General features: G+C 43.2%; 1 protein-coding gene across 2 annotated transcripts in view; it reads left to right on the top strand.

The window, feature by feature from the left end:
• The first annotated feature begins 843 nt into the window (after positions 1-843).
• The window catches only part of SLC35F4 (solute carrier family 35 member F4), a 241316-nt gene continuing 226456 nt past the window's right edge, over positions 844-15703 (top strand). For both annotated transcript variants that reach the window (XM_078448214.1, XM_060619921.3), the window contains exon 1: positions 844-1179. In XM_078448214.1, coding sequence (XP_078304340.1) covers positions 1077-1179 — 103 coding nt within the window. In that variant the 5' untranslated portion in view covers positions 844-1076. The remainder of the gene's footprint in view (positions 1180-15703) is intronic.

The raw sequence follows: 15703 nt of genomic DNA, 5'->3' as shown, positions 1-15703 counted from the left end.
CTCACGAAAACAGAAGAGTTACACCTGAGGGGAGGGTGTTGGCTCTGAACACACAGCTCAAGGACGTTCTCGACTCAGATGGAAAGTCTCTAGGCTGCAGCTAAAACTTTCATCCGTCCAGATATTTACAGTTTGAAGGGCTTCCCCCCTGATGTTTTTGGCAATAAAGGGAGAAAATCATTTCTCCTAAGGGCATTTGAAACTGGCAAAATAAACATGCTGTGCACAGCTGAGTCTCCCTAGCCTTTGATGTTTTCGCTGGGAGGCTGGAGGGTCGGGACATGGACCGTCAGACTTGAGGGCTTCATCTTTGAAAGTCTCCGTGTCCGCAATACCGGGATAATCACTCCACGTGCCACCTGCGGAGGCCTCATTTTTCTTTTCATTTCTTTAGAAAAAGACTCCTCGTCGTCTAGGCAAGTTTGGACTACTGATTAACTCCTGGGAACACTTGCGCATCAGCTGATCCCAGGTGGTGCAGACGCCTAGCGGGGACCAGGCCCCGGGGGCGCCCCCGAGGTGTCATCTTCCCGAGCGACGGTGCACCTCTCACATTAACACTTGGTTCCGCTTCGGTCTCTTCCATCTCCACCCCTCCACCCAGGGGGCCTCCCTGAGCCCCTGCCACCAGCTCACCTTCTCTTTTCCTCCCACGCCCCCGGACAGGGCATCCCTTCTGGCAGGTGGGGTTAGGGGATGTCTAGTCCCCGGGGAAGGACGGCAGAAGGGTTAACGAGGAGAGTCTGCGGCCAGGTGGGGCGCCCACACCCGCCCGGCCGCGGTGGGCGTCGGAGGTGAGGGGGCGCTGTTCGGGCAGCAGTGCGCCGGGCGGGAGAGCTGCCAGGCTGACGGAGACGCCGGCCCGAGTGGGGGCCGCTCCGCCGCCACCGCCGCCGCCGCCGCTGTGATGCGGAGCCGGTGCTGCGCCGGGCGGTGGAGTCAGAGCCCGGGCGCGGGAGCACGAGCTGCAACATCAGCACCGGCGGCGGCGGCGGCAGCAGCACCTGCACCAGCTCCCGGGCCCCGCGCTGCGCTCTCCGCCCTGCCGCGCCCGGGGCCGCCGCCCCGCGCTCTCTATGGATGTCAAAGCGGCCCCCAACGGGGTGGCCACCATCGAGGACCGGATCCTGCGGATCACTGGCTACTATGGCTATTACCCGGGTTACTCCAGCCAGAAAAGTAAGACGCCGCGGGGCTGCCTTGTTCAGGCACCGGAGCGGGTGGGATGTGGGAGGGCGCGCGGTCCGGACACCTGCAGCCCTGCCGGTACCGCTAACGCTACCTTCCTGGCGGTGGGGCCGCTGGGGCGAAAAGTATGCCCGTTGTTCTCGGTGCTGAACCACGAGAGAGAACGGGGGCCCGGGCCGTTTGCGCCTAGGAGTTTGGAAACAGTGGCAGCCTTGGGGTCGGAAGCGCCGGGGGGACCGGGTGAGCGCTCCGGGCGGCCGTCGGCCGGCTCACCTCTGGCTCATTTACCACCAAGGGGAAGGCTGCCATGGCTGTTTACTTAGCGGAAAGTCAGCCCTAGGTGCTGCACTCCCCCCAGCCCCTACTGGGTGCGGGGCTGCAGGCGGGGCGCCGGGCGCGCTGGCTGGGTAGGCTCGGGGGTGGGGCCGGCGGGGGCGGCAGAGGCAGACTTGGGTCCCGGCGCAGGCCGGCTCTGCTCGTTCACTCCGGCTGTCGAGACGTCGCCAGCGCGGGAATTACTCCTGCTAAAAGGTCTTTGCGAGGTCCTCCACCCCGGGCAGAGAGAAACCTGCTCAGGTCTCCGAGTGCCGGCGCCTGGAGCCAGAGACCGGTGCAAACGACTGGGGGTGGGGTGTGTGCAAGCGGGAGGCGCGACAGGGCCAAGCTCCCGCGCGGCCGGCGGCACGTCGCGGCTCCCTCTCAGCCTGAGTAGGCTTCTCGGTTCTGCACAGGCTTTCTCCCAGCTAAGGGGGGGTCGTGCGGCGCGGATGCTTTCACATTTCTAGAGCAGTTTCGCGGGGAGGGCGTTGAGGTGCGCTCTACTCTGTCCCCCTCCCCCCAACACACAAACCCCACTGGCTATCTTTGCTGGAATTAGTTCAGCCAGCGACCAAAGTGAAGCTCATTTTTCTCCGAATTGGGGGACTAGTTGCGGCTTAATTCCCATGCAGGTGGGATCTCGCTTTTCTTGTATCAATGCGTTTCTGTCGCAATAGATGGAGCCTAATTGATGTTTTTGCTGTTATTTTTAACCAGAAACCGTGCAAGATCCTCGATGCATTTCTGATTGGTATTTTTCTGTGACATTTTGGGGTCCGATCAATGTTACAGTTTCTCTGAAGCAGACAAACCCTGACACATAGAGGAGAAAACACTTTTTTTTTTCATGTAACTTTCTCCCCCACTATGCTGCATCTCTATTTAATAATAATTCAGGAGCTTTGTTCTCATAGAGATATTTTCTCATTTGATATTTCATTTGGTTTCAGGAAAGGCCTGTCTGATTTGGATGGTTTCAGTCTAGCTGTTTTTAGAAGCTTACATTATTCATTTTCCATACAAAAGTAATTATATAGTGTTAGAATTTTCTGGAAAGAAAATAACACACTGTGGAATGCAGTTTGAAGTCTTTGTACTATAGATTCAAAAACTTCTTTTTTTCCCCCTATTGGCAAAGGGTTTCTTTTTTTTACCCTAGAAACTTAAGGACAGCACTATGCTATGAGGCACCATAAAGCACTATGGCAAGGAAAGTATGCTATGTGGACATTAGTTGGATTTCACCAAGTAATTGAATGTTTTAATTAGGAACCATGGGATTTTGGTTGCTTAGAGAACATGGAAGCTGTCTGAAATTTCAAGACCCAGGGTAGTTTATTAATATAATTTTTATAACAATGGAACTGTGGTTAATAAAGAACAAACCAAATGGAATACTGGAAAAGTGACATTTTAAATAAAATCATGTTCATATTATCTTTCCGTGCTCATTCAAATAGCGGCCCTTGTTTCATTTGCAGTGCAATAATAGGACAAAAAGAGGGAAGAGCATGGGCTGAGACAGTAACTGAAGCGAACAGGGATAAAGGTACATTTGGCGTAGTTATTTTTGATGGGCACTTATCTAACTTGAGGCCACAGAAGTCAGTGAAGACAATCTCATGAGCACAGAGAATTACATGCTAGTCAAATAACTTTCAGGATGTTCGTGCCTTCAGAGGTAGAAAGAGATTGCCATTTTGCACAGTGAGAGACGAGGAGAGGAGAGAGCTGGAAGAGAGCCAGGCAGCCGAGCACCGTGAAATAATCCTGCCCTTAATGCAGGCCTCAACTAGTAAACAAACACATTGAAGCAAACCAGTACAATATGGCCAATTGATTTAGCTGTTACCAGGAATGAGCAACAGCTTGGGGGAAGTCTGGAGGGATATATTAAGGGAAAGGCTATGGTGAGGAATATGGAATATGTGGAGGCAAGGTGACTTTCCCATTTTCTGACTGGTCACATGTGAGGCCTTAAGGATGATCTCTTGATATCTATGCCATCTACCTTTTTAGAAGTAGGTGGGGACTCAGCTCTGAGAAAATGCATCAGTGATCAGCCTCCTGTTAATGTATACTGGTGCCGTCCCTGGCAATCAGGAAGATGAGTGCCTTGTGCAGAAGAAATGCTAGTAGTCAGACTGACACAAAGAGAAGTGTGTGTGTGTGTGTGTGTGTGTGTGTGTGTGTGTATGAAATATATTGTCAGGGTATGATATTATCAGGATAATAATCAGGGTGCAGAAATGATGGAAGCATTTGTCTAGCCTTGAGTTACTTTTGGTCTGGTGGGGGAAATAGACTCCTCTATTCAACAAGTGCTATTTGAGGACCTCCTATGTGCCAAGAATACGCCCATGAACAAAACAGACAAAAGCGTGTTCCTTTTTGGAGCTGAAGTTTCAGTGAGTGGAGACAGACAATGATAACAAACAAACAAACAAATAATGTTGTATGCTTCAAGGTGATAGGTGCTTTAAAAAAATCACAACAGGGTAAAAAGAATGAACAATTCTGAGGGGGAGGGGTAGAGATTGTGGCAATTTTAAATAGGGCAGCCTGTTAAGACTTCCCTGAGGAGATCACAACCAGGCAAAGCCTTGAAGTATGTGAAGAAGTTAGATGCGTGAACATCTGGAAGATGTTCCAGGCAGGGTGGACAGCCAGTGCAAGGCTCTGAGCTGGGACGTGCCTGGCATGCTAGAGGAAAAGCATGGAGATCTGCATGCCTGAAGTGGAGTGAGCAGTTGGGAGAATGGGTAGAGATGGAGTGACTGTGAATGCAGGGGCTCGGGTAAAGTAGAGCCTTAGAGGCCATTGTAAGTCCTTTGGGAAGCCTTTCTGGGGTTTTGACAACGGAGTGATGTGACTTGACTTACTTTTCAAAGGGATCAGTTTGACTGCTGTATTCAGGCAGGAGTGGAAGCAGAGAGACTAGCTATGTTATTGCAATAACGTGGGTGGGAGATGATGTCGGCCTGAACCAGAGTGGTAACAGGTGGTAAGAGGTGGTCAGATTCTGCAGATACTTGAAGTTAGAGCCAGTAGGGGTTACCAGTGCACTGGATATGACATCTGCAAGAGAGAGAGGAGCAAAATGTGATTCCATCTTTTCTGGTTTGACCAACTTTGAGTTGCCAACAGCTGAATGCGGAAGGCTTCAAGGTAGAGGGAGTCTGGGGCTAAGGATAATATTTGAGGAAGGTTAAATGTAATTGGAGATGGAAGGTAAGCCTGGAGTTCATAGGAAAGGTCTGAATGGGGATATAAATTAGGGATTTTTCAGCATCTGGATGGTATTTGAAGCCTAAGACTGATGAGAGCTCCAAGAGTGAATTTATGTAGAGAAAAGGAACAAGCTTTGAATCCTGAGGGTCTTAGACATTAAGAGGCTGGGGAAGAGGAGAAACCATGCAGGTAGACCAAGAAGGAGCTCCCAGGGAGGTGGGAGGAAAACCAGGAGCTTGTGATACCCTGGAAGCCAGTGAAGAGTTTCAAGGGGAAGGGATTAGCTGAGTCCGATGCTGCTGAAAAGTTAAGTGAAATAAAGACTTGTAACTGACCACTGAATTTGGCAATTGGGGGTCATTGGTGACCTTGACAAGAAGCCTGACAAGAGCAGGTAAGGTAGGATAAAATTTACTAAAATGTGTATAAGAGAATTAGAGAACTTGGAAGTGTGAGCATAGACAACTCTTCAAGGATTTTTTGTGCAAAGGGGAGCAGAGCCAATGGGGATCGTAGGATCAAGGAAGTTTTTTTTCTTTTAATGGAAGAAATAACAGCAAGTTTGCAAAGACTTGAGAATGATTCAGTAGAGAAAGAATAATCCATAATGTGGGAGAGATAAGGCATGGAATCTACCGCACAAGAAAAAAGACACTTCATGCAGGGCAGTGTGTGTGGGCGCAGGTTCTGGAAGGTGGATAACCAAGATGGTGGGAGGCAGCTGAGTTTCTCTTTGGTTGCTTTAATTTTCTCCAAAGAGGAAGCAAGGAATCAACTGAAAGTGAGGATGGGGGAGGGTGTGGTAGTGGTCGGAGGAGAGAGAAGGTGTGAATAATTGAGTAGGGAGCATGACCAGACCGGGGAAGTGCAGTAAAGTGGTTTGGCTGCCTTAAAGAGCCCATTTAAAGTTTCTGGCCACAAATTGAAAGTGAGACCAGTCGGTAGGTTGTTATATTCACTGATACAATGAAGACTTGGAGCAAGTGAAGAGAAGGACTTCACCAGAGTGCAGATTATCCAATGGGTATGATAAAATAATAGGGGAAAGGGAGTAGTAAATGGATGCAAGAAAGCTATTACCGTAATGGTTGACCGTAGAATTTAAAGCTGGTGAGTAGAGGAGAGGAAATCAAGGTAGTTAAGGAGAGTGAAGAGATGGTAGGATCAGTGGGTTGCAACCTCAGTGGGATCAAAGGGGAGCGGAAGTTAGCTGGAAGATGAGAGGTGGTGGTCAGAGAGAGAGCTGTATGCAGTAAGAAGTTATTTCCGTTAGTCAAGTCAAAGGATAAGTCAACTTACGTTTTATTGTATTCCATAATTGATATTCTTGGGGTGAGCCTTCTTTTTGTGTTTGTATAAGGAGGTGGTATGTTGGTGTGTGGTGAATTAAACCCTAGTGATTTGGAGATCGATTCTACTCTTAAACCTGCCAGGAGTTGGCTCTGAGACCCTCTCTGTGCCAGTTTCCTTGTTTGTAAAAAAAAAAAAAAAAAAAAGAGTATAGAATTTGCTGTCTCAGAACAGCCATGCAGTAGGTCAGCTTTGACAGCTTTCACAAAAGTCCCACCTCTTCACTGCACCTTCCATCTCAGATGGCAACCAGTTGTCTTTCTTCGTTCTATGTTTTTTGCACCTGTTGGCCTTTCGTTTTTCTATGCCCCATTAGTGACCAGGTTCTGTGGTTGTTTACTCTTGGTAGCTGCAACAGTAAAACCTCTTCTCCTTACTCTGATCCCAGCGCTGAGCATCTCCTCTCCAAAAAGAATTCTATCAGCTTCTGGGTTTTCTGGCTCTCTGATGTCTCTGACTGCTGCTATGACTTAGCATGTCCCCAGGTTCCAGCCTCAGTTGGTTCTTCTCACCCTACTTTCCCTGAGTAAGCTCATTCAATCCCCTGGCTTCGCTGTCTCCTATGAGTCTGTATATCTAGGTTCTCTTTTCCTAAATCCAGGCCATTTCGAACTTCCTACTAGACTTCCTACCTGGATGTCCTCTAGGCATGTCACACATAAAACTAAATTCATCAGCCTGCCCTTAAAATGTGCCCTTTCCTTCTTATTATACTTTTTAGCTTCCAATATCTGCATCTAACCAATTGCCTGGAAACCTGGAGTTATCCTCAAACCTCTACCCTTTTTTCTTACCCATATTCAGTTAAGAAGTCCTATCTGTTTTTCCCTAAATATGTGTTTTCCATCCCCACTGGCACTACCTTAGTTCTTTCTATCCATCACATCTTTCCTCCAGCCTCAAACCCTTCTAATCTAGTATGCACACCTTAACATTTAATTTCGTAAAGTGTAGATCTGTTCATCTCGCGTCCCTCATCAAATGCCTGGAATAAGTCTTGATTTTCTGTGGAGTAAAGTCCAAACTCCTTAGCATGCCACAATCTGAGCCCAGCTTACATTGTTCTATTTTAGCACTCATTTCCCCCACTAATTGCCAAAGTGATGCATGCTTAATGCAGAAAATCTGGAAGGCAGAGAAGCAAAGGGAGATTAAAACAAAATTACTCATAATTCCATCACCCAGAGGTGATTAGTATTCACATTTTGGTTAATATTATCCTTTCAGTCTTTTTTATATCCATAAATACATGCAAATTCTTTTTATTTCACACTAAACATTTCTCATTGGTCTATATTTTTTTTTTGTCTTTTTTTTTCAACATATGAAATTTATTGTCAAACTGGTTTCCATACAACACCCAGTGCTCATCCCAAAAGGTGCCCTCCTCAATACCCATCACCCACCCTCCCCTCCCTCCCACCCCCCATCAACCCTCAGTTTGTTCTCAGTTTTTAACAGTCTCTTATGCTTTGGCTCTCTCCCACTCTAACCTCTTTTTTTTTTTTTTTCCTTCCCCTCCCCCATGGGTTTCTGTTAAGTTTCTCAGGAGCCACATAAGAGTGAAAACATATGGTATCTGTCTTTCTCTGTATGACTTATTTCACTTAGCATCACACTCTCCAGTTCCATCCACGTTGCTGCAAAGGGCCATATTTCATTCTTTCTCATTGCCATGTAGTACTCCATTGTGTATATAAACCACAATTTCTTTATCCATTCATCGATCTATATATTTTTAATAATTTAATGTATTCATAGTCTTCCATATATTCAAGCACCTTAATCTGATTGTTGGATTTTTAGTCCACTTTTGGGGGAGGGGCAGAGAGAGAGGAAGAGACAGAATCTGAAGTAGACTTTGCAGAACCTGACTAGGGGCTCAAACTCAGTGAAACCGTGAGATCATGACCTGAGCCGAAACCAAGAGTCACAAGCTTAACTGACTGAGCCACCCAGGCGCCCCCAGGTTGTTTTTTTTGTTTGTTTGTTTGTTTTTTTCATAGCTCACATGGCCTCCACAAACCCTGGTCATAGTCTCATCCAGGGGCTCATTATTTCGATAACATTATTGTCCCCATGCTCTCCTCCTCAATGCTTTTTTTACACTATGGCCAGATGACTTCCTCTCCCTGTGTCTCCTTCATCACTCTTTGGAAAGCTCTTTGAAGGCCGAGGCTGAGTTGAAACGCTGTCCTCTGTAAAGCTTCCTGATTGCCCCAGGCTGGGTTAATCCTCCCTCTGTGCTCCTATAATACTGTGTACTCACCTCTGCTCCAGCACTTAGCACACTATTTTTGGCTGTTTACACTAGACTGTCTCACCCACAGAGCTGAGGGAGGGCAAGGACTTATCTTTATTTATGTATTTTCCTCTTAGGCAAAGTGTCTGGTATATATCCTGGGTGCTCAATAAAGTTTGTTGTACTAATGAATGAATGATTATAGTTTCCTTTGAAGAAATTGGAGTTAATTATTTTCTCACAGAAAGGGAGAGAGTCCATGATAGTAGCAATTGGAGAAAAAATTCACCAGCTATGAATGAATCAAACAGATGTGCCTATTGAGAGAATACATCAGATGGCATCACTTTACCTTTGTGGTTGTAACTTCTGCATTTTTGCCCTTCTTGTTTTCTTTATCACTTTCTCTATGCTTGAAAGGGGCAAAGGCTTTTTTTTTTTTTTTTTTTTTTTTTTTCAATACAGAGTAGTACCAAGTTGGTAGAATTGTAAGAAATACAATGTGGTCCTTCCTCCCACCCCCTTTTAAAATGGTTGATGTTGGTCTTCATGGTACAATACGTAACATTTAAGCAACTCTGGCTGGAGTAAGTTATAAAATTGTCTCTTGCTAGTGACACAAACGCCATCACTATTTCTCCCAGTTCATGTTCTGTTTTACCCTGATAATAAGCTTTATATTGCTTTGTATGTGATAGGTAGTGTTTCATAGACAGTTCTAATTACCATCGATGAGGAGTATTGAGAAGTCTTTGTTACATAGCTTTTAACTGTAATATACAAGGACTGTATGAGTATCATTGTTTATGTTATTCACGTTGGATTATGTCATTTCTACAGTGCTAATTTTGGTGTGTATTTTTCATTTAAAATATAAATTTACATATAAGTTGGGTATTTGTATTATAAAATACTGCTACGACTACTAGCTAACACGTGGGCTTAACATTAAGTTTCAGACCGGCTTTCTAAAGAAAGTATATCTAAGGCCTGTTTGAGGCCATGAGGTCTAATGCAAAGACCTTAAGATTCTGCTCTGCTACTTCTTAGCCGTTAAACACCTCAGCTCAACAATTTTGTTCCTGTAGTATGGGAATAAAAGTAGTTGTTTCACAGGTCACTAGGAGGATTATGTAAGACAATGGATGCAGAATGTCTGGCACAGTTCAATATATGGAAGTTGTTAATGATTATGGAGGAAGACAGTAGAATTGGTTTCACCATCCAAGAGCCTTGCTCATTTTTTCCTGGTAAATAAGTGACTTACCGCTTTTTTTGGTTGCTGTTTGTTTTTCATATTCAGCATTGCATTTTGAATTGGTATTGAAAGTTGTGTTAGAGCGATGTTAGAGATCATTTGCACATTATCCAAGTTCACAATGGTTTTCCATTCCTTATCCATTTCTGGCTTGTCTGGTGCTATAATCGAAAGGGGCAGTGTATTACACTTATCTGGGTTGCCCCTAAGGATAGTTTAAAATGGGCTGGAGGCCATTTGTGATGAGGTTATTCCCAGTGGGTTGATCTAAAAGAGAGAAGACAAATCTAGGGCCTATGAGGGACGGGATGAGCCTGCATATCTAGAGATACCCAGACCTCAAAGTAGAAGGGAGTGCAAGGGTACCAGGGGTGTGGGAGAATAGGGGCAAGAGAGTGGGGGAGGGGAAGCATGGAAGCCCATTTGAAGATGGGTAGCATGGGTTGGGGACAAGTAGGGTTAGATAGGATTGGGAGGGCAAACAGGTGGAGAGGAAGCGAAGCCTGAGGATTAATTTTGAGCCAGTTTGTTGAAAGTTGCAGTGTTTCTTTAATATGCAGAGTTTTAGAAGCACAGTTCCTTTTTGGGCTGTTTATATAGCAGTAAACATAACAGAGTGTTTTATGTTCTACTTTAAAAAATACATCATTATGTTATAAACATATAAACATGTTATAAACATATAAACATATATGTTATAAACATATGAACATATTTCTACATAATCTCTGGAGTTAATTTTTTTAAGTTATAAAGCGTTTAATTATTTACAGACCCAGAAGAATATAGAGGAAAAGAAAAATAAACTTGTCACTCTAGCACACTACTGTTATTTTGGTTAATTTCCTTCCTTTCTTCCTAATGTGTATAGGGCTCCCCTTCTTGAGTTTTGGCAAATGTAAACTATAGTGTAGTCATAATTCTGATATATACACAATTTTGTGCCCTGCTTCTCTTCCGTTTAACATTTTAGGATAAGCATTTTTAATTTTGTTGCATTTATCTGCCTTGAGAGTCTGGAATTAGATTCTCCTTTCAGAGATCTTGCCTTAAAAAATTTGTGCAAACTGGTTCTCAGTTATTTGAGACTAAATAAAATGGAGAGACCTGGAGTGTTCGTGAGGACTTATTTGATCTCTAGTTACAAGATTGCATTTGAACTGGCTTAAGCAAAAATGGAAGTGATTGAAAGGATACTGGGAATATTCTATGGATTTTAGGGGCAGGGATCAGGTGGGATGAGCTAGCATCAGGTCCTGGAGGGTGATAGGGAAAACAGGAAGCCCTCTTTCTCTGCCTTTCATCTCTTTTTTCTGGCACATGTTCTCCATTCTTGTCTCTTGCTGCAGGCTGGCTTTCTCAATTTCCTTGTCCAAATGGTTGAAAATAGCCTCTGCCAGCAGTTCCAGTGTTTACGTGTCCTCTATTCAAGAGAGCAGACAGATTGAGCAAGAATCTCTTACTTCTAAATCCAGATTCCCGGAGAAAGGGACTCTTTGGCCCAATTTGTGTCAAGTGCATACTCTTGATTCTATGGACTATGGTGGCTTGGGGCAGGGTCAAGTTATGCAATCATGGCTGCCAGAAACTCTCTCCAGTAGCTCTTTTGACTGTAGGGGAAAAGGTTGTTTGAAGTGAAAAGGAGCAATTGGCCGGACAGTCAACTTAATCGCTATTGGTTCACAGAGCTTGCATAAAAAAGTTTTTTACTCTTGGGGCGCCTGGGTGGCTCAGTCGGTTAAGCATCCGACTTCAGCGGTCCGTGAGTTCGAGCCCCACGTCGGGCTCTGGGCTGATGGCTCAGAGCCTGGAGCCTGCTTCCGATTCTGTGTCTCCCTCTCTCTCTGCCCCTGCCCCGTTCATGCTCTGTCTCTCTCTGTCTCAAAAATAAATAAAACGTTAAAAAAAAAAAATTAAAAAAAAAAGTTTTTTACTCAAATCATAGGCTTCAATCAAGGTCCAATCTTTTCTTTTTTCTGTTTCTGATAGTTTTTGGAGTATATCAAGATCATACTTAGTGAGGTTATAGAGACAATATTTCTACAAACTAAGAAAATCCAGGTGTCTGTTGAGAGTGTAAGTCCCTAGGGAGTTCTGTTTAAAAAGTATCCAACCAATACTGCAGACTACTTATTAAGTTTTATTGAAGTGCTACTGCTTACGTCAAGTTTGGAAGACATATTTCGTTTTCTAGCTCAGATAGGGCAGCGCACCCGTTCCTTCAGGTTCAAGGTATGGTAATTGAGGATGACATTTAACGTTGTATATTTTAAACAGGCATTGAAAATTACACTCTTCGCAGTCTGGGATTTTCTATATTTAGTCCTGGGTTAATACCAAGATGGCACTAGTGAGGTGTCAATAATAGTTTTGTGGTCTTGAAAACCAGACATACTAACAATTGTTTATCTCCTGTGAAAGCTAAGATTCCTAAGGGGGTCAGAGCACGCAGATTTTTGCTTCTGATACCTTGCTAAGCTCCAAGTCATGTGACTTTGGTATCTATCTTGTGTTTCTGTTCATACCTATGTCTAAGCACAGTCATTCTGGAGGAAAGATCCAGATCGAGTGAGTTGGGAGCCATTTGGAACACTGTCTTCTCTGCTAGACTTATGGTGGCATGTTCTAAAGAAGCAATATAATACATCTAAGGTGACATTATTATTTACCAGGGACTTTTTAGAACAAATATATTTAGAAGTTGAAAACTTTATTTCTCCATTATATAAATATATATATATATATATATATATATATGTACACACACACCCATATTTCTCCATTTTATATATATATATTTCTCCCTTTTATATATGTGTGTGTGTGTGTGTATATATATATATACATATATATACATATACATACACATATATATATATACATGTATATACATATATATATGATATGTGAGCACTTGAAGCATTAGCTTCTTGCCGTGCTCCTTTCTAGTTCACAGCCATCAGGATCTTTTTAAAAGCATTAATTGGATTATTCCTCTGGTTAAAGTTTTTAGTGGCTTTCGATATCTCTTTGGAAAACTGTAAAACCCTAAACCCAGTCTACAAAGGTCAGTCCTACATGGTCCAGTTCTTCAGATGGCAACGCTGTTGCATGCCCCGATTATGCTGTGGGCATATGGCACGTGCTCCAGTCCCTTTCTTTCCTCCCAACTGATGAACAGGCTTTCCCCCACTCCTGGTGCTGTTACCTGACTGGCTCCTAGCCATCCTTCATGTCTCATATTCAGTGCCACTGCCTCAGAGAGCACTTTGTAGCTTTGTACCTCGCTCCTCTGTACTTTTCCTTTACAGCACTTCCTACAAACTGCACTCACAATTTATGTTGATTGCTGTGACTGTTTCATGTCTTTCCTGCCCACTGGTCTCTTAGCTCCCTAAGGGATGGATCCATGTTGTTCAGTGCTGTGTGCCCCGCACACAGAATTGTGCCTGTGCACTCCATAAGTATTTGTTGAATGTGTGATCAAGGCTTGTTAAAAATTTCAAGTAGACTTTTTGCAAAAAATCAACTTTTTATTTGAAATATTTTTGAATTTCTAGAAAAGTTAAGATAATACGAAGAATCCCTGTATCTCTCTCACCCACCCTCCCCATTGTTATCACTTTATATTACCAATGTAAATTTGTCAAAACTCAGAAACCAATATTGGTACGTTACTGTGAATTAAACTCCAGGCTTTATTTGAATTTCACTAGTTTTTCCACTAAAGTTCTCCTTCTGGTCCAGGATCTGGTCTGGCCTGTTGCATTCAATTGTCATATTTCTTAAGTAGGCTTTTTAATGAAAAGATAACTTCAATTTTATAGGAATTTTCTGGCCAGGTTTTTAGGGCTTGGGTCAGATCACATTTGAAAGCATAACTACTAGTTTACAAGGTGATATTGGATTAAATTCATGTTAGAAATGACCTATGACTTGACATAGAAATGACATGCTATCTTAGAGGACTGTTCCATAGTATAGAACAGTAGTTCTTTTTTATTTATTTTTATTTTTGTTTTCAATATATGAAATTTATTGTCAAACTGGTTTCCATACAACACCCAGTGCTCATCCCAAAAGGTGCCCTCCTCAATACCCATCACCCACCCTCCCCTCCCTCCCATCCCCCATCAATCCTCAGTTAGAACAGTAGTTCTTAGTATTTCTACTTTTTAACACTTAGGGGGATGCAGAAATCTTTGAAAAATCCAGATAAAGCTATAGATTACCTCTTCATCCCCAAATACACATACATACCAAACATTTTCATGCAGTTTATTTTATTACACTGGAAATTTATCATTTCACAGGAATGGGCTATAAAGTGGATAATTGCAATGAGTTGTATCTGTTTTTCTGTTTTATGAGAATGCGTACAAAATTTAATGGCAATGCCTGGAAAAATTGAAAGAATTCAAATGTGTTAACTAAAATAGGAGTGAACTTCAGTTTTATTCAAAAGTGAATTTCCACGAGGACGTTCTTATAGTCTGGAGTGAATAAAAAGCTGAAATTCTGGAGTGGTCTTAGGCATGGGAGTCATCATTTCCACTCAGTCATCAAGTCACTGAGGTCACTTTTGAGGCAAGATCTGCATCATCCATGCTGTCTTTGACAGAAAAAGAAAGGATGATGGATTTGTGTTTCAATTTTGAGGTTGTCTAAGCATGATTAGCTTTCAAGTACATCTTGCAGTGTATCTAGATGCTCCCAGATTGTTGATCTGCACAGAAATGTTATGACATGTCATTCTGGATCCTTGTTTTCCTGAGGAGCTGTGTTTCCAAAGGAACTTGTGGTTTTCACTTGCATTATAATAGTGACTTTAAATCTTTCAATGAAAAAGCATATCATAAAATCTATCCAAGTTACAGTGTTATGCAAACTTCCCTTCATTACCAAAGCGGGAGCACAAACCTACTTTTCTCCCCAGGTGCTGTTTGTTTGACATCTTAACCTTTCGTGCTTCCTACGAAGCTCACAGAATAGGCATTGTCCTTAGATGGTATTCATATGCCTGTAACAGAAAATCAGGATGGGAAGCATTGGGAGACATACAGTTATTTGCTAAAGGGAAATAGCATAGCTGCCCGTGTCTCCAATGTTTGCATCAAAATTGGGGCAAATAAACAGCTTGAGGAGAAGACTTTATTTGATAAAGGCTTCCATTTTTATCCCCTGCTGCAGACCACAAACCAGTTTATCCATTTCCAAGGCACACTGGTTCCCAAGGTCTCCCCAGGATGAATTTGGCTGCAAGAAAACTCAACTTCTATTGGCTTAAGCAATAAGGAATTTATTCTCTTTTAGAGCAGTAAGTTGAGAGGTGGGGTGGCTGACTTAATGGCTTATGCTGTAGTGAAGTACCTAGAGTCTATTGTTTTCCATCTCGTGGTGTGGACTTTTTCTTGACTTTCTTTTAAAAGTGTTTTATTAACTTTTCTTTTTTTGTTTCTTAAAATTTTTTTTTAATGTTTATTTATTTTTGAGACGGAGCATGAACGGGGGAGGGGCAGAGAGAGAGGGAGACACAGAATCCGAAGTAGGCTTCAGGCCCTGAGCTGTCCGCACAGAGCCTGATGCGGGGCTTGAACTCACGGACTGTGAGATCATGACCTGAGCCAAAGTCAGACGCTTAACCGACTAAGCCACCCAGGCACCCCTTCTTCTTCTTCTTCTTCTTTTTTTTTTAAAATAAAATTCATTGTCAAATTGGCCTACATACAACACCCAGTGCTCATCCCAACAAGTGCCCTCCTCAATGCCCATGATCCATTTTCCCTCTCCCCCACCCACCTGTCCACCTTTAGTTTGTTCTCTGTATTTAAGAGTCTCTTGTGGTTTGTCTCCCTTCTTTTCTGTTTGTAACTACTTTTTCTCCCTTCTCTTCCCCCATGGTCTTCTGTTTCACTTAAAGTTTTACTTGAAGTTTTAATAGCTTTCTTTTGTTTTTCTCATATTTCTTTTAAGAATATGGCCTATTGTTCTTATGTTACGAATATGATAACTTCTCTTATTCTCTAAGGAAGTTACTAATATGTTTTTGTTTGTTTTCTTCTCTTGAATGGGCTGGTTTTTCCAAGTTGTTTTTTTTTTAAAGTTTTTATGATTGT

This window comes from Panthera onca, chromosome B3, assembly GCF_046562875.1.
Source record: "Panthera onca isolate mPanOnc1 chromosome B3, mPanOnc1 haplotype 2, whole genome shotgun sequence".
NCBI lineage: Eukaryota > Metazoa > Chordata > Mammalia > Carnivora > Felidae > Panthera > Panthera onca.
Note: the sequence above shows the minus strand (reverse complement) of the source record. Positions and strands in the feature narration are given on the sequence as shown.